This window comes from Pelodiscus sinensis, chromosome 7, assembly GCF_052426305.1.
Source record: "Pelodiscus sinensis isolate ZL-2025 chromosome 7, ASM5242630v1, whole genome shotgun sequence".
In the NCBI taxonomy this organism is placed as follows: Eukaryota; Metazoa; Chordata; order Testudines; family Trionychidae; genus Pelodiscus; species Pelodiscus sinensis.
This window is the reverse complement of record NC_143058.1, coordinates 55,788,330-55,811,452: the sequence shown is the minus strand read 5'-3', so window position 1 is coordinate 55,811,452 and position 23,123 is coordinate 55,788,330. Positions and strand designations below refer to the sequence as shown.

Genomic DNA, 23,123 nt, shown 5'->3' with positions numbered 1-23,123 from the left:
TGCCATTTTTGCACAAGGAGCTTTTGTACAAGAAGGAGCCTATTTGAACTCTTTAAGTCCAGGAATCATAATAAAAGTCTCTTTCTCATTAAACATTGTTCATATGGGACTTGCAGTACTTTCTACTTTAATCTATGGGATAGTATTTATGCCTGGGTCCTACCCAAAGGCAAAAATAAAACAAACAGCTAAAACAACCAAACTGAAACTTCTTCCCATTTCAGAATCACATTGGTTGATTTTAGCTTTGGATAAAGATTTTGCCTGGGACCTCTTCCTTTGTTTTGCTATCCATATTGGGTAATACCGAACTAAGGACTTTCTATGCAAATTATGCAGGCATAATTTTATATGTAGATGTGTACTAGTGTTAAAAAGTTTACTTACCTTAAGGGTGATCATTGTTTTTGTGTTGCTGTGGCAAAAGAGGATGATATATTGAGAATTGGATGTGCACGACCATTGAGAAGTCTGAGGGAAATTGCTTCATATGTTTCCTGGGCACTTCCACGCTCACTTTGGTTTATAGCTTTTTTAGGTTTACAGGCTCAGTAGTTTGAGCATTGGCCTGCTAAACCAAGGGTTGTGAGCTCAATCCTTGAGGGGGCCATCTGGGGCAAATCTATCAGGAACGGTACTTGGTCCTGTGGTGAGGGTGGGGATTGGACTTGATGATCTTTCAAGGTCCCTTCTAGTTCTATGAGATAGGTATATCTCCATTTATTTATTTAAAGATAACATGATGTTCCATCTAAAATATAACAACATTATTATTTGTTTTCTGCTTAGGGTCCCATTGGTGAACAGGGAAGTTCTGGGATTCCAGGACCCTTTGGTCCTAGAGTAAGTATATTGTGATATATATATATATATATATATATATATATATATATAGAAACAAACATTGGTTCACAATTTGCTATTAGGCAGATGAAGCATGTTGATCTCAGCCGCAGATAACTTCATACAACGGTTATCTTATTCATTCAGGTAACTTCTAGTGCTTAATAATTATCACAAAAGCTTGCACAGACATATACTGTGTCAGGCTATGGCATGCCTGGAGTGCCTGCCTCAGTTTTCCCTTCAATAGCTGCAGTACCTCCGTTCCAGGCTCTTTTGCCTTTGTGTCCTTTTATTACCAAAACACAGTCTACATAAGCCATAACAAATGCCCTGAACCACAGTCCATTTCTCAAACCCTGTGCATGCAGTCCTTCAAACTTCATATCCAGTCATCCACTGACATAGTACGTACCACACTCCAACGCCTTCTGCCACCCCTAAATGCCTTGTTAGTCATCTTCTTTCTACATAGCCGCTGCTCACATCACAGATGGAGAGCAGCTCCACTTTTCCTACCAAGAACATCCATAACCTCTCTGCTTAATGATCATCCTCACCAAAAAAGCATCCCTCACTCCCACTAGCTCTCACACTCTTCCCCAGAGTCCAACCCTCCAACAAGGAGCAATCAGTAGGGACCCCTCCATGGGTCCCCTGCCTTCAGCTGTTTCTGTCCCTTAGCTATGGCCCTTCATCTTTGAAGTCAGCATGTAACTCCCTCTGCTGTTCTCTGGCCTTCATATGGGTCTATGACATAAGGCTGAGGAAATTCAGAAGTACCAGTATATGGTAAAATTCAGCTGCTTTCTTCGCTTCGGAGAAAAAAAAAGTAACTACTTTTAAATTCAATACTTTTCAAAAAGCCGTGGATTGCTTCAGGAGGAGATATTATTTAGTATAAAAAAAGTATTTTATTAAATAAGCTAGTGGGTGTCACAGGACCACTTGTTTTTAATGTGATTGTTGTTAAATATGAAAACCCATCTTTAATTCTTTAATTTTATTCAGGGACCTCCAGGTCCAGTTGGTCCTTCAGGAAAAGATGGAAATCCTGGGCCACTTGGGCCACTGGGGCCTCCAGGTGTAAGAGGAAGTCTGGGAGAAGCAGGTCCTGAAGTAAGTTCATGGGAATTTAGGGAAATAAGCTTCCTTCTGGAATGTTGATGTTACAACTCATAGGAGCACTTTCTAAAATTGATCTTAGATTTATGAGTAATGCCTACTGACAGATCAGTGCTTCTTAACTACTTATAACTCCACAAATAACCTAGAAGATAGGATTTTAGCCATTACATCCTTGAACTGAAATTTAATATTTAAATGTTTCCATCAAAAGTCATTCGGGAAGCTAGAGAAAAAGAAGATGTCTCAATTAAATGTGTCTGAATTCCTAGCGCAGGATTGTTTTCTATAATCCATTTTTCAGAATGCTCTGCTGTCTAGTTCTGAATGATTCCAGAGATGCAACTGTTATCACTTCCTTGGGGAGCCTTCTACACCTTCATAAATCCTGTTAGAGAATTTCTGCTGATATTGACTTTAATAGTTCTTATTTTGAATTTCAATGATGCCTAGTTATAGCCCCTTAATCCATCCTAAACAATTCCTCTTGCTGCCTGAAGTTCAGACACTACAAATGCCTGAAAGAATTGTGTGTGTACATTCTTGCTTAGTGATCAGGAATGGTATAGATATTTAAAGGCCAAGTTCTGCTCAGTTATGTAGATGTAAATGTAGGTCAACTGAATTACTTCAGTTTTATACTAGCATGGTCTTAATTTTTTAAAAATATTTCTTATGACCGTTGCAAATGCTGTATCTGTATTTTTAAAAAAAGGTGATCCAGAGCTGCAGATCTGATAAATTGGTTGAAATATAAGAAACAGAATAATAAACCAGCCAAAAGAAGAATATGTTATCATAGGATCTAACTAGAATGGCAAAGGAAAAACTTGTCTCCCTAATCTTTTAGAATTCTTGGAGTAATAACAAATTAGTGGATAAAGGAAAATAGGTGGATATGATTTATGGAGACTTCCTAAAGATGCTGACGAGATTTTGCACCAAAGGCTATTAATACAGTTAAATAATCCTTGAGTGAGAGGTAAATTATTGTTGTGGAATCAAAAACTGGCTTTGAGACAGAAAAAATAAAGATTAAGATTAAATGGTAAACTTTTATTATGGCAAAATGGTAACAGCGCAGTGTATATCAAGTCTCCATACAAGGTTTTGTGCCATAAGAATGGACATACTGGATCAGAAGAAAGGTCTATCTAGCCCAGTATCCTTCTTTCAGTGGTGGCCAACGTAAACACAGGAAGTAGAGAAGTGGGTGTTGTTGTAGCATCTCCAGGCTTTGCAATCAGTGTGGATATGTGCCAGGGTTCCAGCTACCAGCCCACACACAGTGGCCCCACTGCCACCCAGGGGCCCAGCCCCATACCCAGGGGTTCTGTTGCTGGCCCCTCTGTCATCTGGATCCTAGCTGCTGGACCCAAGACTCAGCTTACCCAAAGCTGTAATCCCAGCCTGGAGTGGTGAAGGGAGAGGAGAGAGTAAGGGAGAGGCACAGCTCTTCACCCTCACCCTAAAAATTGTTCCAACCTCACTGGTGCCCAATTTCAGAAGACAGGATGTTGTCATTGAATATATTTGTTAATGGTTTATGAAGACAGTAACCAGAGAGGTAAAATGTGGAGATTATACAAAGTTCTGAGGGTTACTCAGGTCTAGAATAGCGAGGAACTTTAGAGGGGTGTAAACAAGCTACGTGAATGGACAACATGATGGCAAATGAAATTCAATGTTGATAAATACAAAGTAATGTTAATTGGAGGGAAACATTGAAACTACACATATACCTAATTGGATTCTAGATTAACTGTATCAAATAAAGAAAGGGACATGATTGTCATTGTAGACTGTTAAATGAAAACTTCTGTTCAATATGGAGCCTTGGTAAAAAAAATCAAATAAGATGTCAGGACGTGTAGGCAATGGGATGCTTAGGGAATGGAAGGGGTTCAGAAGAGAGTGGCAATCAAAGACTTAAAAAAAACCTCTTCATATGATGAGAAATTTAGAAGATTGGTATTGTTTACATTGGAGAAGAGATGAATGAGAGGAGATCTGATAAAAATATCTTTAGTCATACTTTTAGATTGGGACCCACTGTCTCATAACCCAAGTATTCTTGGCAGTTCCTGTGTCTCATGTCTGAATCAGTTCATATCCTTTTTAATTTTTGTTTCTATTATCTGAATTCCTTTGAAATTTTCAATATATTTCAACTACTACTAAGGTGCCACAAACAGAATGCAGAGTTCGGAATGTTGAGTATTTGTAACAGCTTGAATCTAAAACAGACCAGATGTGTGGCTGAGACAGAAAGGTGGGATATCTCATACTATCATTTCTAGTGTTACTTTATCTCAATAGTTGCCTCAGGGTATGTCTACACTACCCTCCTAGTTCGAACTAGGAGGGTAATGTAGGCATACCGCACTTACAAATGAAGCCCAGGATTTGAATTTCCCGGGCTTCATTTGCATAAGCGGGGCTCCGCCATTTTTAAATCCCCGCTCGTTCGAATCCTGTGCCGCGCGGAATGAGGAGTAACGGTAGTTCGAACTAGGAAGCCTAGTTCGAACTATCTAGTTCGTGCCGCGTGTAGCTGCGCGGCACAGGGTTCGAACGAGCGGGGATTTAAAAATGGCAGAGACCCGCTTATGCAAATGAAGCCCGGGAAATTCAAATCCCGGGCTTCATTTGCAAGTGCGGTATGCCTACATTACTCCGCTAGTTCAAACTAGCGGGGTAGTGTAGACATACCCTCAGTTACAAATTCACTATATCATTTTAAGAAATAATTTCTTACCATATTTCCTAGATACAAAAAGTAACAACAAAAAGGTGACCATACGGATTCACAGGCATGCTCCTGATTGGACAATTCTCCCATTTGTTTTGAACTCTGATTAATGGTGTGGTACAATATTTCCTCTAATCTTTTCCATCCATGTGTGGATTTTTTCCATCCATGTGTGGAATACATTTTGTATGTGCACTGAGGCATGTGTACATATGCACAGATAGTAGAAACAAAACAACTAGTTATGGTGCTCTGCTGATTAGCTGGGCAGCGTTTAAATCTCTCTTGAATGGCTGCACAAGCCAACAGCTTCACGGGACCCAGGGGAAAGTGTGGGGGCAGGTGTGTGGGTCCTGCACTCCAGGAAAGGGAGGAGCCTCACGCAGAAATGGAACGGGCCTGGGCAGCCAGCCCTCTGTGCCATCTGGAGCACATCACATCACTTCCTCCCAGTCCTTAGAGCTGCCTGGAGCTTGCAGTACAGCACTCCAGCAGTGATTTAAAGGGGATGGGGCTCTGGCCACCACTGCAGCTGCCCTGGGGAAGTTGCCCCTTTTACTCCCCCCCACCTTTTCTGTCGGCAGGCCTACACACCAAACAGCTTACAGGGAACACTGGGAGTATAACAATGTAAGATTTAGAATTAGAAGACACAAAATTCAGATACTAAATCTCAGAGCTCTTTAGATCAAGGTTTTGGTTTGGCACATTGTAGAATTCATTGTTTAGCACCAACAAAGGCTCTCATTTAGCTCAATATCCCTAGGTGTATGGTAAAAAGCTTTTCTGAATTTCAGGCCAAAGTGCTCAGAGCAATAGATAACAAAGTTAGAGACAGTCCAGGCCCTGAGATGTATTGGCCTACTCTCTTATGTCTATACTTAGGAAGCAGGAGGCAGCTGTGAAGAGTTGCTCTGGATCTGAACTCTCCCTAAGTTTGAGGATGATTGGAGCTGAGTTTTTGGCTTGCGCTTGTCAGTGACTATACTGTCACATACCACACTCTGTCTAGTAAAAGGAACTCATGTATCTCCATTACTGCTTCTACTTTTAGGGTCCTCCAGGTGATCCTGGTCCTCCAGGTCCCCCTGGCCCCCCAGGCCACCTCACAGCTGCCATTGGTGACATTATGGGCCACTTTGATGACAGTATGTCAGATCCACTGCCAGAGTTCACTGAAGATGAAGCAGCCCCCGATGGCAACAATAAAACGGATCCAGGAGTCCATGCCACACTGAAGTCACTGAGTAGCCAGATTGAAACCATGCGCAGCCCTGATGGCTCCAAGAAACACCCAGCACGCACATGTGATGATCTAAAACTCTGTCATCCATCCAAGAAAAGCGGTGTGTATGAAATGCAGCAATTAATAATGCAGTATCTACACACAGCATGGCCTGGGTGTATTGCCATTCTGTTCTTAGGATATCTGGGAAAACCACAGCTCCCCTGGGCTGGAAACAGAACTGCCGCCAAATGGAGCTGTGAGTTTCCGTGCCTATGGATGCTTAGATAAAAAAGCATCTCTCAGCCTGCCAGCAGCTTACTCGGGCAGGCCTGTGACCCAACTCTGAATACCCCTGAGAGAGTTTGCTGTGATAACAGTTGTAGTTCATACCAGGTCTATTGCAATCTTTTGACTTGAGCTCAAATATCTCTTGCAAAAATGTTGTTTCTTCTTAAGTATTTTATTGTGTAGGTCACTTGCATACTTCACTGGAGTGCAATCCCTATAAATGTGAACACACTGGAGTGCCACTCCTGCATGTATGATCGCAGTAACAAGCTGGTACATTGCATGCATGAGCTAATAATAATTAAGTATTTCCTGCTAAAGGCTGCCCTTGCACGCATAACACATTTAGTTGCTAAAACAAACCTGGGTGTGTTTGACCCAGCATGATTTTGTATACCTCATTGTCCTTTGAGAAGTGGGTTGGAATTATTCTAACTGATGCTTGCTTCCAGAATCCCATAAGAATTGTTTGGCAGCTAAGGATCAGCTGGGAAGAGAGGCTGCCCAGTTTATTTCCTTTGCTAGGCTTTGTTTCACCAGAATAGTGTCAAGAGGCTATATTATGGGATCAACCAGTGCTTAATTTGTGTCACGTCTTGCCAGGGCTCTAGGCTTGGTGGGTCAGTTATGAAAATTTTTTTAAAAATTGCTTAAGCCTGAGCACTTCTTTCATTACAAATTAAGAACTGGTCTTAAGCAAAATTCCAATCTAACTACCCACAATTTTGAAGTACTTAAAATACTTTGCAATTACTGTGCTTGAATTTCTGTCTAGGGGTATATTAAAACAAGTAGAAGGTTGTTACATCATATCCAATATATTTACACTAGTTGTTTGTTGACAAGCCAAACTGATTAGCCATTGAGATGTCAAAAAAAATACATTAGGTAAATGCTGATCTTGTGTTTTGTAATATCTAGAGAGATTCTTAACTGTAACTCTCTGATTAATTTAGGAATCTCATGATTTATATAAGAGATTACATCTTTTGTTTGCAGGAGAATATTGGATTGACCCTAACCAGGGTTGTGTTGAAGATGCTGTAAAAGTCTACTGCAATATGGAAACTGGAGAGACTTGTATTTCTGCAAACCCATCTGGCATACCACGCAAAACATGGTGGACTAGTAGATCACCTGACTTCAAACCAGTATGGTATGGCCTGGACATGAACAGGGGTTCACAGGTAATTAAATATATTTAATTTGGATAAAAACAAGTGATAACATTTTTAAAAATAGTGCTAGAGATGCAGCCATGTTAGTGTGGTCTAGCTGAAACAAAAGACAGGACTATGCAGCACTTTAAAGACATTTTGTTAGTCTTTAAAGTGCTGCATAATCCTGTCTTTTGTTTCATTTAAAAAAATAGATTTAAAAAAATGTAAGTAAGATACTTTTATTTAAATTAAATACATGATTTTAAAACAAGTATTTAAAATTAAATTTGAAATTGAAAGACTGTGTTAAAGCCAAAATGTATGATAATAAATTAACATTATTTAAATTAACTACAGCAAATAGTATGTCGTATCTACTTCCTGCCAAGTTCTAAAGCAGGAGCAGGGAACCTTTTTTGTGTCAGGAGCCACTGACGCACAGAAAAATCATTTGGGGGCTGCACAGAAGGGAGAAGCATTGTCCACATTCCCCTCTCACCAGAGCCTAGAGCTAGTAGATTTTGTGTTCTCTAGCCCTGTGGTGGAGCAGCAATGGGGCAGGCTGGAGCACCAGCCTGGGCTCCCCAATGCTGGGGGGGAAGTCCTGTGCCTCATGGCCAAGACCTAGGCATCCGGCTCCCAGGGCTTAGTTTCCCCACCCCTGTTTTAAAGGAAGTGAAAGCACTGAGCTGGTGGAAGTCACTGGCTAAGCACCTGGAAACAGTTTATTCAAGTGCTAAACCAGGTTTTGATAGCAGTAGCCTCTCTGTAGATGCAGAGAATATATATTTTTAAGCTTATTCAGCTATAACACTTCAATGACTTATTCATTCAGAGTTAAAAAACTGGTAGTCGAAAAAGCATATTAATTAAAAACTAGGTGTGAAAAGACGAGATCTACCTATTAGTTTTAAATCTTATAGGACATAATGACCCAAACCAACCAATTTAATTCACTAACTATAGATACTTGCTTTGTGTAATAAACCAGTTAGCTTTTAATGCAAAACATATTCTGATTAACGTTTTGATAAACTTTTCTTTTACAGTATGCTTCACATCTGGTTTTGTGCAATTTAATTTCATTTCCATCCATAAATCACAAGTGAAAAAAACAATCACCATACAATAAATATGTGTATCATTCACCACTTTCTAACAAAATAAAATGTAAAAATTAAGAATATAAATGTAAATTAAACTACACACTTGCTTAAATGAATGTGTACAGATAGCATGTCCCTCTGGTTATTAGCAAAAAGCAGCACCAAATTCAGTGTGAAGGGTATGTTGAGTTGCAAATTAATGTGTTTTAGTGTTTACCAGCAAATTTTGAGAAAAATTGATTATTTAAGTAAAAGTTTCCTGCTTGCTGCCTGAAATTACTTTTATTTAAATAAATCTGCCCTGTGAGAGAGGTTTTCACCAGATTCTCTCTGTTTGTGAATAGTGCCTACTACGCAGAGCTACTGATAGACTGGCTGACATTCAAGTTCTTACTTACCTGATTCAACAATATTGTTCACTCTTCTCAAATATAAAACTTCCTTCTGTATCCCTAACTTATTTCCCACAAATCTGGCTTCACAAACAAAATATTGAAGTAAAAATGCCTAATCATGCAGTCCCTCTGCAGACAAAACTCCTGACGATTATGTTAACATAACATTGCCATGCAAAATACCAGGCTTCCAGGATGAGCTTCAGAAGTCTTACTTCTAGGCCACTCTGGATCATGCTGAGGTATTTCTGGGGGTGGGGAGGGGCATTAAAGGCAGCATTTACTAGCATCTCAGACTTGAGAATATTTAATCTATGATTTGATGCTGGAGGTGAGGTAAATTTCACCTCCAAGAAAAATTATGAGTATTTAATATGTTGATGATATAGTCAAACCTGCTAGGTACCCAATATAACCTTCACAATATTCACTTGCAGATTCTAGAGCAGGGATGGGCAATAATTTTTGATGGGAGGATCACTCCAAGAATTTGGAAAGTGGTTAAGGTCTGCACTTTTCCATATCAGTGGAGTGGGTGTGGGGTCTGGGATGGAGGTTGAGTGCAGAAGGAAACTTACAGTAAATGATTTGAGTGTAGGAGAGAGTGTAGGGTCTAGGAGGGAGTTTGGATGAAGGAGGCTGTTGTGACCTGGGTTAGGGGACTAGGGTGCACAGGTTTGGGTTGTGACCTTGGACAAGAGGGGGTTGTGATCTGAGGCAGGGGACTAAGGTGAAGGAGAGGGTGGAGGGGTTTGGGCTGTGACCTAGGGCAGGGAGGGGGTTGTGACTTAGGGCAGGAGACTGGGGTGCAGGGCTTTGGGTTGTGACCTGGGGCAGAGGATTAGGGTTCAGGATATAGGAGGGGATATGGGAGCAAGAGAGGGGGCAGAGGATTTGGTTAGTGACCTGGGGCAGGGTATTGGGATAGAGGATCTGGGAGGGGGATGGGGGCAGAGAGTTTGATTTATGTGGGTTAGGAGTGCAAGGGTTTGGGTGCCAGAGGCAGGCTCTGGCTGGAAGCCTTACCTGCTTGACTTTCAGCTAGCAACCTTCTCAAGCAGATGGACAGACTGCCTGCCTGCCTGCCCCATCATCACACTGGCTGCATGGACCATATGGTTTTTGAACAGCTAGGAGCCTGAGAGGAGGTGGGAGGGTGCTTTGTGAGCTGTCTGTTGACAACAGGCAACTCCCATTGGATGAAGATGGGCCAATGGGATTGTGCTGGGGATGGGAGCAGTGTGTGAAAGCTCACAGCTGTTCAGACAGAACCTGGCAGAAGCTTCTCTCAGCAGCGTGCAGGGGCCAGGCAGGCAGTCGGCCTGAGGCTCCCCACTGTGTCCATGGGCTGGATCTGGTGGCTTGGTGGGCCAAATCTGGCCTGCAGAGGTTTTTTTGCCCAAGCGTGCTCTAGAGGCTAGTAGCTGAAAAGAAATTCCCAGACTTGTTTGACAATAGTTAACATATGTTATAAAAAGACACTACAGATAGAGAAGATTTTCCTCATATTCTGGTTTGTAAATAGTATACATTTTCCAGCCAATACTACATTATATTTTATACAGTTTAGCCCCACAAATGATATGAATAAAACAAAAAAGATATAGGAATGGGAAAAATGCAGAATACTAGCAAAATGTATGATTTCATTTCTGATTATTCATAGCGAAAAGTGCAAATACTAAAGGTCATCAGACAGAAGCATTCATTCTAGCTCCAGCTGAAGTAATTTGCACTGATAAAACATGTAGTTAGTTTAATATATTCAAATTACTACATTACTGAATAAAATTTATGTAACTTATAAAAAACAGTTACGTTTTAAAAATATGTTCAGTGGTTGACATTTATTATGCAATTTTTGATGGCTGCAGTGAGCTATTACATTTAATACTTGAGGCACTGACCCTGCTTTGAGTTTCCCCTGTTGGACCTTTTGTGCCCATTCAGAATCCTGTTAATTTTGATAGGAATCTATTGGAATGTGCATGTGATTCTCAGTGCAGGATCAGGATCTTAGCTAAAAAGGTGCAGGTTGGATGTCCCTAGTCCAGCACCCTCGAGACCTGAGTGGCCCTGAAGGAAGGAATTTGCCAAACCAGGGGAGGTCAGGCCTTAGGCCTCCCTGGGCTCCCCTTAGGCCTCCCTGGGCTCCCCTCCGGGCCTCTGGCCCAGCCAATGTGCTGCTGCTGGCCCATTGGCGGGGCTTCAGTCAGAGTCGCCTTCCACTCGGGCTGTCAGGGCTTCCTGCCTTCGGCCACTGGCAGCTCTACATTCCTAACCAGCAGCGGCTCCGTGCTCCCGGCAGCAGTGGCCCCCTGCCCCGACCAGCAAGGCTCAGAGACTGGCTGAGTTCCTAGCTGCTGGCAATCTCAGTGGCTGGAGCTCTCTGGTCCAGCAACATATGTGGTCCAGCAGTTCAACCACAGAGGTTCAACCTGTACTATGCATTATGGCCAACATTTTCCAGAGTGGTGTAGATGCCCAGCTTGTAGCAAATTACTAAAGAATTCTGATTCTTGGACTTGATGTGGCTGGAAACTATGAATATTACCGACATCCCATGGACTTTATATGAACTCCTATAATCCATCTCATGTCTTTGCAGTTTGCCTATGGAGACAGTGAGTCACCCAATACAGCTATCACCCAAATGACCTTCTTGCGCCTTTTGTCAAAGGAAGCCTCTCAGAATATCACATATCATTGTAAGAACAGTATAGGATATATGGATGACCAGTCTAAGAACCTGAAGAAAGCCGTAATTCTTAAAGGGGCTAATGACCTTGAGATCAAAGCAGAAGGAAACAACCGATTTAGATATACTGTTCTTCAAGACAGCTGCTCTGTAAGTTCTAACTTTTCAACACTAATTTCATCATGTGTTATGGAGAAAAAAATTTTTTTTGTTCTTTAGTATTTTCAGGTCTTTCAGAAGTTGGAAAAAATCCATAGAAGTTGACATTTCTAATGTAATCATACTTCCAAAATTCTTCCCAGGTGTAAGAATAATGGGATTTACAATTGGAAAAGGCATTTTGTTCTAGATTTTCAGCCCTGGATGCACACAATTGAACTCTGTAAAATTTAGAGGAATTATTAATTACTAGATATTATTATTTGGTCTCTGTCTCTTCTTCCCTCCTTGTACTCTCCATCCCTGTATGCTTCTGTGTGTGAACACTCAAAAAATATAGATAAGTCCAAAATCAAATGTTTCTGTTAAGTAGGATCATAGATACTGTGTACATTTGCTTGGTACCTCTACTTAGATTCAGTAGACAAGGAGGGATCTGCTAGAGAGAAAGTGCGTGGAACATATAAGAAATAGCATAGAACATAGACATTTAGGGCTAGAAAGTTCTGAGATTATCAGCTAGTTTCATAGAATCATAGAATCATAGAATAATAGGACTGGAAGGGACCTCGAGAGGTCATCGAGTCCAGCCCCCCGCCCTCAAGGCAGGACCAAGCTCCGTCTACACCATCCCTGACAGATGTCTAGCTAACCTGTTCTTAAATATCTCCAGAGAGGGAGATTCCACCACCTCCCTTGGCAATTTATTCCAATATTTGACCACCCTGACAGTTAGGAATTTTTTCCTAATGTCCAATCTAAACCTCCCCTGCTGTACTTTAAGCCCATTACTCCTTGTCCTGTCCTCAGAAACCAAGAGGAACAAATTTTCTCCTTCCTCCTTGTGACACCCTTTTAGATATTTGAAAACCGCTATCATGTCCCCCCTTAATCTTCTTTTTTCCAAACTAAACAAGCCCAGTTAATGAAGCCTGGCTTCATAGGTCATGTTCTCTAAACCTTTAATCATTCTTGTTGCTCTTCTCTGTACCCTTTCCAATTTCTCCACATCTTTCTTGAAATGTGGCGCCCAGAACTGGACACAGTACTCCAGCTGAGGCCTAACTAGTGCAGAGTAGAGCGGCAGAATGACTTCACGAGTTTTGCTTACAACACACCTGTTGATACAACCTAGAATCATATTTGCTTTTTTTGCAACAGTATCACACTGTTGACTCATATTCAACTTGTGGTCCACTATGACCCCTAGATCCCTTTCCGCCATGCTCCTTCCTAGACAGTCGCTTCCCATCTTGTATGTATGGAACTGATTGTTCCTTCCTAAGTGGAGCACTTTGCATTTCTCTTTATTAAACCTCATCCTGTTTACCTCTGACCATTTCTCTAACTTGCTAAGGTCATTTTGAATTATGTCCCTATCCTCCAAAGAAGTTGCAACCCCACCCAGTTTGGTATCATCTGCAAACTTAATAAGCGTACTCTCTATCCCAATATCTACGTCATTGATGAAGATATTGAACAGTACGGGTCCCAAAACAGACCCTTGAGGAACTCCACTTGTTATCCCTTTCCAGCAGGATTTAGAACCGTTAACAACAACTCTCTGACTACGGTTATCCAGCCAATTATGCACCCACCTTATCGTGGCCCTATCTAAGTTATATTTGCCTAGTTTATCAATAAGAATATCATGCGAGACCGTATCAAATGCCTTACTAAAGTCTAGGTATATGACATCCACCGCTTCTCCCTTATCCACAAGGCTCGTTATCCACAAAGCTATCAGATTAGTTTGGCATGACTTGTTCTTCACAAACCCATGCTGGCTATTCCCTATCACTTTATTACCTTCCAAGTGTTTGCATAGGATTTCCTTAATTACCTGCTCCATTATCTTCCCTGGGACAGACGTTAAACTGACCGGTGTATAGTTTCCTGGGTTGTTCTTATTCCCCTTTTTATAGATGGGCACAATATTTGCCCTTTTCCAGTCTTCTGGAATCTCCCCTGTCTGCCATGATTTTTCAAAGATCATAGCTAAAGGCTCAGATACCTCCTCTATCAGCTCCTTGAGTATCCTGGGATGCATTTCATCAGGACCTGGTGACTTGCTGACATCTAACTTTCCTAAGTGATTTTTAACTTGTTCTTTGTGTATCCTATCTTCTAAACTTACCCTCTCTCTGCTTGTATTCACTACGTTAGGCACACCTCCAGACTTCTCGGTGAAGACCGAAACAAAGAAGTCATTGAGAATCTCCGCCATTTCCAAGTTTCCTGTTACTGCTTCTCCCTCCTCACTAAGCAGTGGGCCTACCCTGTCCTTGGTCTTCCTCTTGCTTTTAATGTATTTATAAAAAGTCTTCTTGTTTCCCTTTATGCCTGTAGCTAGTTTGATCTCATTTTGTGCCTTTGCCTTTCTAATCTTGCCCCTGCATTCCCGTGTTGCTTGCCTATATTTATCCTTTGTTAGTTGTCCTAGTTTCCATTTTTTATATGACTCCTTTTTTATTTTGAGATCGTGCAAGATCTCCTTGTTAAGCCAAGCTGGTCTTTTGCCATATTTTCTATCTTTCCTACACAGCGGAATTGTTTGCTTTTGGGCCCTTAACAACGTCTCTTTGAAATACTTCCAACTCTCCTCAGTTGTTTTTCCCTTCAGTCTTGCTTCCCATGGGACCTTACCTACAAGTTCTCTGAGCTTATCAAAATCTGCCTTCCTGAAATCCATTACCTCAATTGTGCTGGTCTCCCTTCTACCTTTCCTTAAGATCATGAATTCTATTATTTCGTGATCACTGTCCCCTATACTGTCTTCCACTTTCAAGTTCTCAACTAGTTCCTCCCTATTTGTTAAAACCAAATCCAGAACAGCTTCTCCTCTGGTAGCTTTTTCAACCTTCTGAAACAGCAAGTTGTCTCCAATGCAGTCCAGAAACTTATTGGATAGCCTGTGCCTCGCTGTGTTAGTTTCCCAACATATGTCTGGATAGTTGAAGTCCCCCATCACCACCAAATCTTGGGCTTTGGATTTTCTTAATATTCTAGGAGGAATTTAATCAGGTCCTATCAATTTATCAAGATATTCTTTCTCTATTTCAGCATACATTCATTTCCCCTTTGGTGTCAATAGTATTGAGGAGCTAATTTTTTTTGTGAAAAATGAAACAAAATTGGCATTAAACACCTCAGTCTTCAGATGTTATTAATTACTAGCTCTCAATTCCCATGAGACCTGCACTTTCCTTCCTCTTTCTCTTGCTTCTAATGCATTTAAAGAAACTCATTTTACTGCCTTTTAGGTCCATTGCTGGGTGTAACTCCTTACGTGCCTCAGTCTTTTTGATTTTGTCCCTATATGCTTGGGCTGGTTGGTTTTTTGGTTGTTTGTTTGTTTGTTTTTGGTATTCCTTTTGAGCAATTGACTTTGTTTTCACTTTTTGTAGGATTTCTTTTTGTTTTTCAGAGGGAGCTATATGAGGCTTTTACTAATCTTTCTATCTTTCCTTCTCACTGGGTTAATTTACAGTTGTGTCTTTAATATTATTTTCTTGAGAAACTACCATCTCTTCTGAATTGATTTTTTCCCTTTAAATTTTCTTCCTTTGAACCCTTACCTGCCAGTTTTCTGTGTTTGTGTGCATTTTTGACCTTCATTGTCCTTATTCTTCTGTTCTCATTCCTTCCTTTCCTTAGAACCATATTTGTACTGCTCTAAATTTCCCCTGTACCATAATCTTTTCAGCCTATGTGCCCAAAACCTGGAATTCTATATAATTTTTTGTAATATAAATGGGTTTTTATTTTGGAATGAATGACAATACACCTCCCCACCATGTCCAACTTCACCTTCCATTTGTTTTTGTACAGAAGCTTAGCCTGAGTGTTTATTACATATAGCAGTACATGATTAATTATTATAATATTATATTTTCAAAAGTAATCTAATTTTATGGCAGCAATATTGCTATTTAAGATTCAAGATTGAAGCTGATGACTCAAGTGGGCAATTTTTTTTTCATGAAAAAGCGTCAATAAGCTATGTGCAATATAAGAGGATAAGCAACGTGTGGTCTAGTAGGCTCCATCATGACTGACTCTAATAGTGTACCTACTGGCACTCGAGGTAATTTTCAAATGAGCTTAAATGATGACATAACATTTCCCTCACTTGTTTTTCAGAAACGTAATGGGAATGTGGGCAAGACTGTCTTTGAATACAGAACACAGAATGTGGCGCGCTTACCTATCATAGATATCGCCCCGGTGGACATTGGTACTACAGATCAAGAATTTGGCGTTGAGATTGGGCCTGTTTGTTTTGTGTAAAAGAGCAATATATTAACACCACCACCACCAACTAAACCCAAGAACTTAGACTGATGGAAGTTAATCCTGAGACTCTTGAAGTAATGGCTGATACTGGATCAGCATTGTATATAGAGTTCTTTTTAAATGCCTGGCCTCCTTCAGAATATTTATTTTACTTACAACATCTTCAGTTTTAAAAGATTGAAACCACCTATTCAGTGCAGCAGTACAATTTCAAAAGGACCAATGATTACCCTTTTAAAAAAAATATCTGTGTGATAATTGTAGGGCTTTTTTGCTCCCCTTCTTTGAGAGTAATTCAAAATTTATAGGTAGTTTATATACTTTTGCTTGGATGTAGATTGAATAACAGAAAAGTAGAGCACTTTTGTGAACTCTTGTTTATAACATTTGCAACCAAATATGCTTTCTCATCAACCTGTTTAAATGAAACCAATGTGTTTCTTTCCCCAATCAGTCACAAAATAATAATAATAATAATCACACTTTTTTAAAGTGAGGTCATCTTATTTGGCATTGTCCTTAGTGAAATGTGTAACCTATCTGTGTAAATGTAATAGTCTACACAGAAGAGACTGGCCTTGCATTTTATGTGACTTAGAAGAAATCCCTTCAGCATCATAAACCTTTATGAAATAAGAAAATTCAGGAGTACATGTTTCAGGTCTACATTTGAATTTTAAGGGTCTGTCCTTCTCCCTCCTGACAATAACTCCATTGCTATTAATGAGGTTTTCACTTGGAGGAGCATGCACCCTGAAAAATGTCTAAACACAATTGATTTCTTTTAGTACTTGTGTAATCTAATAAGCCATTACCTATAACATTTTATAGACAATGTCATATGTTTGTTGTCAGCTTATGTGTGTCGTCAGTCACTTGCATGTGTACCAGTACAAGGGTTCGGAGACTCACTGTTGCAGAGATGACTTTTTAGTCAACAACCAGTCATGTATCCCCAGTAATTTTGACCTATTGGCCCTGAATTTTCAGGACAAAAAAAATGATCCACCATTTCTTAGCATGAGCTACCTCATCTCTAAAAGCTGGGATGCATTTAATATTTTTGTTTTTATTTTAGATACTAAAAGGTGCTATATGCTTCTGTTATTATTCCAAGTATGGAGATAGGCAGGGCAAAAATAATATTTTTTTAAGTAATGGTGCTAAAATGACTTCTGTAAAAGCCTGACAAAATAAAGATACCATCAACTTTGTTTTGAAGTGTAAAGCTGTTAGATTTCCAGTGTTTGAAAGAACAATGTTACCTTGCATTTTATCTGTTGGTCATACACTATATGGAATGTTTTGTTATGCCACCATGTTTTATTACCTAAAGCATGTGGGTACAAACGTAATTTGAGGGTTTTTTTCTGTTTCTTTGTTGCATTTGTGCTCTCTAATGTTTTGTTTGTCTCCTTAAATAAAAAATAAACAGCTGAGGATATTCCAAAAGAAAAGCCATGCACATAGCTTTATTCATGTATCTTTGCAAAGCATTTATTAAATACATGCTTCTTATTATGCCAGCAGTTTCCTTTTTGTAGAATTCCTTTCACTGTATCCTATATGATCAGTTCATTGCTGGGGGAAAAAAGAACTATTTTATAATTTTTATTACTGTTTTAAATGACTTATGTGTTTGTAGAATGTGTGCCTAAAATATTTTATAGTGGATTATAGAAGAAATTTTGTGTGACATCTTTTTTGTTGCAAATTTCACAAGGTGGAAGTCAAATTGCACCAGATTTTCCTCACCTAGCCTACTAAAGTTGCCCAGCTAATACTCTTTGGAATGCCAGGATATCAGAATTTTTATTTATGACTGAATAAAATATAATGATCAAATCAGTATGTCAGTTTACATGATCTCTGATGATACAAAATGTAATTCCTAGACCATTTACAAATTCTGTTTGCAAAGATCAAAATAATCAAAAATATTGTTCAAATAATCAGTCATTTCAAAACTGTAATAGTTTTAGTGCTGTAAATTTTAAGTTTGTATGTGCACATCTCTGTACAATAGATATATGCAGTGAATCCCAACAATGTTCAGAGCTTCACATGGGCTACCTCTACACTACAAGTTTTCTCAGCAAAAAAATATGCACGAGTCATGATCTCATTAGCATATTTTCTGCCAATCCGTTTTTGCGCTGGGGTTTTTGCACAAAAACAAGCAGTGTGAATGTTTTCTTTTTGCACAAGAACCCCTTTTTCTGCAAGATCCTTATGCCTCAAAAAAGGAGCATTTTTTTGCCAAGAACTTGTCATATAGACGTAGCCATGGGGATAGTCTATTCTGCTTACATGACAGAAGCTCAGTTCTCTGATTTTCACTAGGGAAAACTATTAAAATCCAAAACAAAAGACAGGACTATGCAGCACTTTAAAGACTAACAAGATGGCTTATTAGGTGATGAGCTTTCGTGGTCCAGACCCACTTCCTCTGGTTAGAGTAAGGTCTACAGAATTGGATTCTTCCAGGTGGATGGGCAATCTAATCACAGCAGAATGACTGTGATCAAGAGTGGTTAGTACATAATGCTTTATCACAAATGCAGATACTGCTATCTGTAATAATTTCTTATATACTACAGGCAGAGACTTAAAATAAAGAGAAAGTAAACTAAGGATGAATCTTTTAAATCTGGTCTGAAGATACTGATATATACCCAATTAAACATATATACATAAAAGGCTGATAATATAGGTCCAACCTATGTCTCCCTCTTCTACCCAGATATGGGGCTCTGTACAAGTGCAAGGGTCTGGATCCAACTGCAGAATCAGAGTCCATCTGCCCCGTGAGCTTTGCCAGAGCATGGAGTTTTAGAGGACGAGCTGTGCCTAATGACCACACAAACCACTGGCCTCAGATGCTGCCGGGCATGGGCCTGAGAGGGCGAGCTGTACTTTGCCAACACAAGTTTCCAATCCCTGCGGTCTGCCAAGGGCTGGGCTGAGAGTCACACAGGCATGCAGGCCCTCAAACCCCACTTGAGGCCGTGACTTGGCTGTGGGAGCGGGATGCCCATCCAAGAGCCTAGGCATTCCCAAAGCCAGAAGAACCTCCCAATCCCCTAAGGGCTTCATCTTGCAAAGACAAAAGCAAGTCCCTTCCTAGGCAGCTAACTGAATTTTAATGAGCAAACCTGCTGTGTCAGTTCAAGCTCCGTGCCCTTCCCCTCCCTTGCAGGCAGAGAAGCTGGTTAAGGAGTGAGTGCAGCCTTGCAGGGCCTGTGAGGAGTGAGGCCTAGCTGGGTCTGCTGACTCTAGCAACAGTGACGTGGGGAGGGCAGTTGTGTTTAGTTTTCAACCCACAGACCCTGGCCCTGCCAGGAAAAGGGCTCAGTGACTAAAAGACAGTGGGGTCTCTCTCCTGTCCTCCCTCTCCCCTCCCCCCACAACCCTGGCTCTACATTAAAGCAAAGGGACTTTCAACAATATGTGCCAGGAGCCCAGGTACAAGCGGATGCCGTACCCTGCAAGCTGCATGGGGAGGTAAGTAAGCAGTCACAGCAACGCTTGTTTTCCTGAGTTAAAGGCCTGCATGGCACTAGCTCAGCCTTTGGAGTACCAACACGAGTAGAGCCCTGTGCAGATACAAAATTTGTATCCGCGTTGGTATCTGCAAAAATGAGCCACAGATATCTGCATCCACATCTGCGGATATCCACGGATATCAATCCAATATCCGCAGATTTGCAGCGCTTTGGACATGCATTCTAGCTGGCCGGGGGAGGAAGCAAGTGTGTAACTACTGCCACATTCCTGGCATTTGTTCTGCTGTGGGGAGCTGTACATTTCTAACACTCCACCAGGAGTCACTTTGGAGTTGGATCTTATGTTATGGAACATAGCAGAGTTAGAAATGAGACTCTGGATAAAGATCTTAAGTAGTGCATGATTGCTGAGACTCTCCCACCCCCCAGCCAATGTCACCAGCACTAAAAGAACTGAGAATGCAACTTGAATGGAGTAATTAAAGCCCCACCAGGGTTGAAATACTCTGGCAGTGTGGAAGACAAGAGGCAAAGAGTGAAGTAGCATTTCACTCCTTATCTGCGATGAATGGGTTCCAACAAAAGCAAGACCTTCACATAGTAGCTTTATTTCTGGCAACAGCTAGCTGTGAAGCATTTGGGCTACGTCTAGACTGGCCCCTATTATGAAATAGCCATGCTAATTTCCAACTTTGGAATAGGGAAATCCGTGGGGGATTTAAATATCCCCCGCGGGATTTAAATAAACATGTCCGCCGCTTTTTTTCTGGCTTGGGGAAAAGCCGGAAAAAAGCATCTAGACTGGCGCAATCCTCCGGAATAAAGCCCTTTTCCGGAGGATCTCTTATTCCTACTTGATTCCTGAGGGCTTACAGAAATACAGACCAACACTTGAAAGTAGGAATAAGAGATCCTCCGGAAAAGGGCTTTATTCCGGAGGATCATGCCAGTCTAGACGCTTTTTTCCGGCTTTTCCCCAAGCTGGAAAAAAAGCGGCGGACATGTTTATTTAAATCCCGCAGGGGATATTTAAATCCCCTGCAGATTTCCCTATTCCAAAGTTGGAAATTAGCATGGCTATTTCGTAATAGGGGCCAGTCTAGATGTAGCCTTGGTGTATGTTAGCTTTTTAGCTGAGACCAGCAGAAGAGCCTATGAAATGGTAGGTCAGAAATATGAGAAGTACTGCACCCCACCTGAAATTGACACATGGAGGAGAGTTGCTTGAAACTGGAATCAAAAAAGGAAAGTGAAGCCAATCTTTTACCTTGGCAGAGGTCACTCAGTTCTTGATAGGAGATCTGATCCAGAGTGGGATCTGAGATAAAGCTGAAATACTACTGCAAGGCCTAGAATTAACCCTTGACATCGCTTTAGAATTTGCCAAAGGGAGTCAAGCTCTGGGCTATAGTTAGCACTGTTAAACTGCAGAATGAGACCAGCTTGCACTGTCACTTGATGACACTTCACTCACGTGACACTGAGACTGCCTGTGTTGCATCCTGATGTCAGAGACACTGAGGGTACGTCTAAACTACATGCCTCTGTCGGCAGAGGCATGTAGATTTGTTTGTTCAGCAAAGGCAAATGAAGCCGCGATTTCATTTACATTTACATGGCTGCCACGCTGAGCCGACAAACAGCTGGTCAGCTGTTTGTCGGCTCGCGCGCTAGTCTGGACGTTCCCCCTGTCAACATCAAAGCCCTTTGTCGGCAGCCCCGGTAAACCTCATTCCACGAGGAATAATGGGGCTGCGGACAAAGGGCTTTGATGTCGACAGGGGGAACGTCTAGACTAGTGCGCGAGCCAACAACAGCTGATCAGCTGTTTGTCGGCTCAGCGCGGCAGCCATGTAAATGTAAATGAAGCCGCGATCATTTAAATCGTGGCTTCATTTGCCTTTGCCTATCTGTCTAATCTACATGCCTCTGCCGACAGAGGCATGTAGTCTAGACACACCCTTAGGGCTTACAGAAATACAGACCAACACCTAAAGCAAAACAACAACAAAAACCTTCATGATGATGCAGTTCATGGAAAATGGTGCTGTGTGTACAGGTTTATTTCATCCTGCCTCAGCATGTGGTGGAGGGAATAGTCCTCTTGGGCACCCTTCCAGCCCTTCGTATCCATGAGATGCAACCTCCACCCCCACACTGGCTCAGCTTTGAGGTACAAGCTTGGCCATGTATTAGAAGTGAGAGCAACTGGGGAAGTAGCATCCAGAAAGCTAGAGATTAGTGTCAGAGGGATAGCCATGTTAGTCTGTTTCAGCAAAAACAATGAGGAGTCCTGTGGTACCTCAAAGGCCATTTCTTAGGGTATAAGGGCTGATGGGCTGGAACCCATTTCAATAGATACAAGGGATCAGTGTTGCAGCATTCAGCTAGTGCACATATTTAGTTTCTCAGCTGTCAATCACAGACTGCTTTGTACCTCGCCGGACTGAGTTCTAATGGGTCTGACTTTAACTAGTGTCAGTTAGCTGAGTTGTTCAACTAGAGGTAAAGGTCTTCACCTTAGTGGCTTAAGAAAGCCAAGGTTGAGTCGCACTGGCTCAGATTGGTTCTACTACAAAGACTCATCTGCAGCTAACACTGCCAAGGCCTTTGCTCACATGCCTCCTGCTGAGGGAAACCGGTGCCAACAAAATTAAACATGCTGAGTGTAATGTTTTTAAAATTCTTCAAATGTTGCAGTAAATAAATGTGGAGACTCTACCATGGCAGTGAGGATCACAGGCTACTGGCTACAACATGGGGAGCAATCATCCTGCACTCTCTCCCTCACCCCTCCACCCCCAGGATTAGGAGATGAGGCTGCTCTCGGCCTGACCCAATGCAAGGGGTGGACCTGCCTCAGAAACACCCCTGCCACTTTCCTTCTTTGGGCCAGGCACTGTAGGCATAGGCAGGCTCAGCACAACAAGATCCAAGAGTAAAGGGGCTCAGTTTGTGAGCTCCAGCTGTGGAATAAGATGGTGGTGTGGGGGCAATCTGGATATAGGCAGCTCAATGGGGGATCTGGATGCACAGAGGCTCATGGCGGGTGTTCTGGGTCAAGGGACAATGGGACTCATCAGAGGGCTCCAGATGGGTGACCCTCAGCAGGAGGAGTCTGGGTTTGGGGGATGGGATTTGGTGGGGAGGTCTAGGTGCAAGGAGCTCAGTGGTGGGGTTTGCATGCTGGGGGGAGTGGTATTATGTGGGGTGGGTGTCCAGATGCAGGGGTTCATTGGTGTGGCCCAGACTGGGCGGGGGAGAGGGTTAATCGGAGTGGGCAGTCAATGCCCCTGTTCATCAGGGTTGTCTCAGCTGATGTTGAGGGGATGCCTATACACATTTTGTATCCACACAGGGCTCTATTCCCACTGCCTCTTCCCTCCCACTTTCTTCATTGCCCTGTCCCACTGTGGTTACATATGAGTGAACAGAAAACCAGATGGCTCCGGGCATGCAGAAGGTGATATCTGAGAGGCACGCTCCTCTAGCTGGGTAGCTCTGTTTGTGCAAAAATGAGGGGGGGGAGAGAGGGACAGATCAGTGGCATGTGACTTCCACATGCTC

The 23,123-nt window shown here is 41.7% G+C and overlaps 1 protein-coding gene across 1 annotated transcript in view; it reads left to right on the top strand.

Annotated features, from left to right (window-relative positions):
- Positions 1-17,576, top strand: part of COL5A2 (collagen type V alpha 2 chain) — a 202,959-nt gene extending 185,383 nt beyond the window's left edge. The window contains exons 49-54 of the mRNA XM_006115382.5: positions 790-843; positions 1,855-1,962; positions 5,775-6,066; positions 7,236-7,423; positions 11,506-11,745; positions 15,898-17,576. Of these exons, the coding sequence (XP_006115444.2) occupies positions 790-843; positions 1,855-1,962; positions 5,775-6,066; positions 7,236-7,423; positions 11,506-11,745; positions 15,898-16,044 (1,029 nt within the window). The 3' untranslated portion in view covers positions 16,045-17,576. The remainder of the gene's footprint in view (positions 1-789; positions 844-1,854; positions 1,963-5,774; positions 6,067-7,235; positions 7,424-11,505; positions 11,746-15,897) is intronic.
- The last annotated feature ends 5,547 nt before the right edge of the window (positions 17,577-23,123 follow it).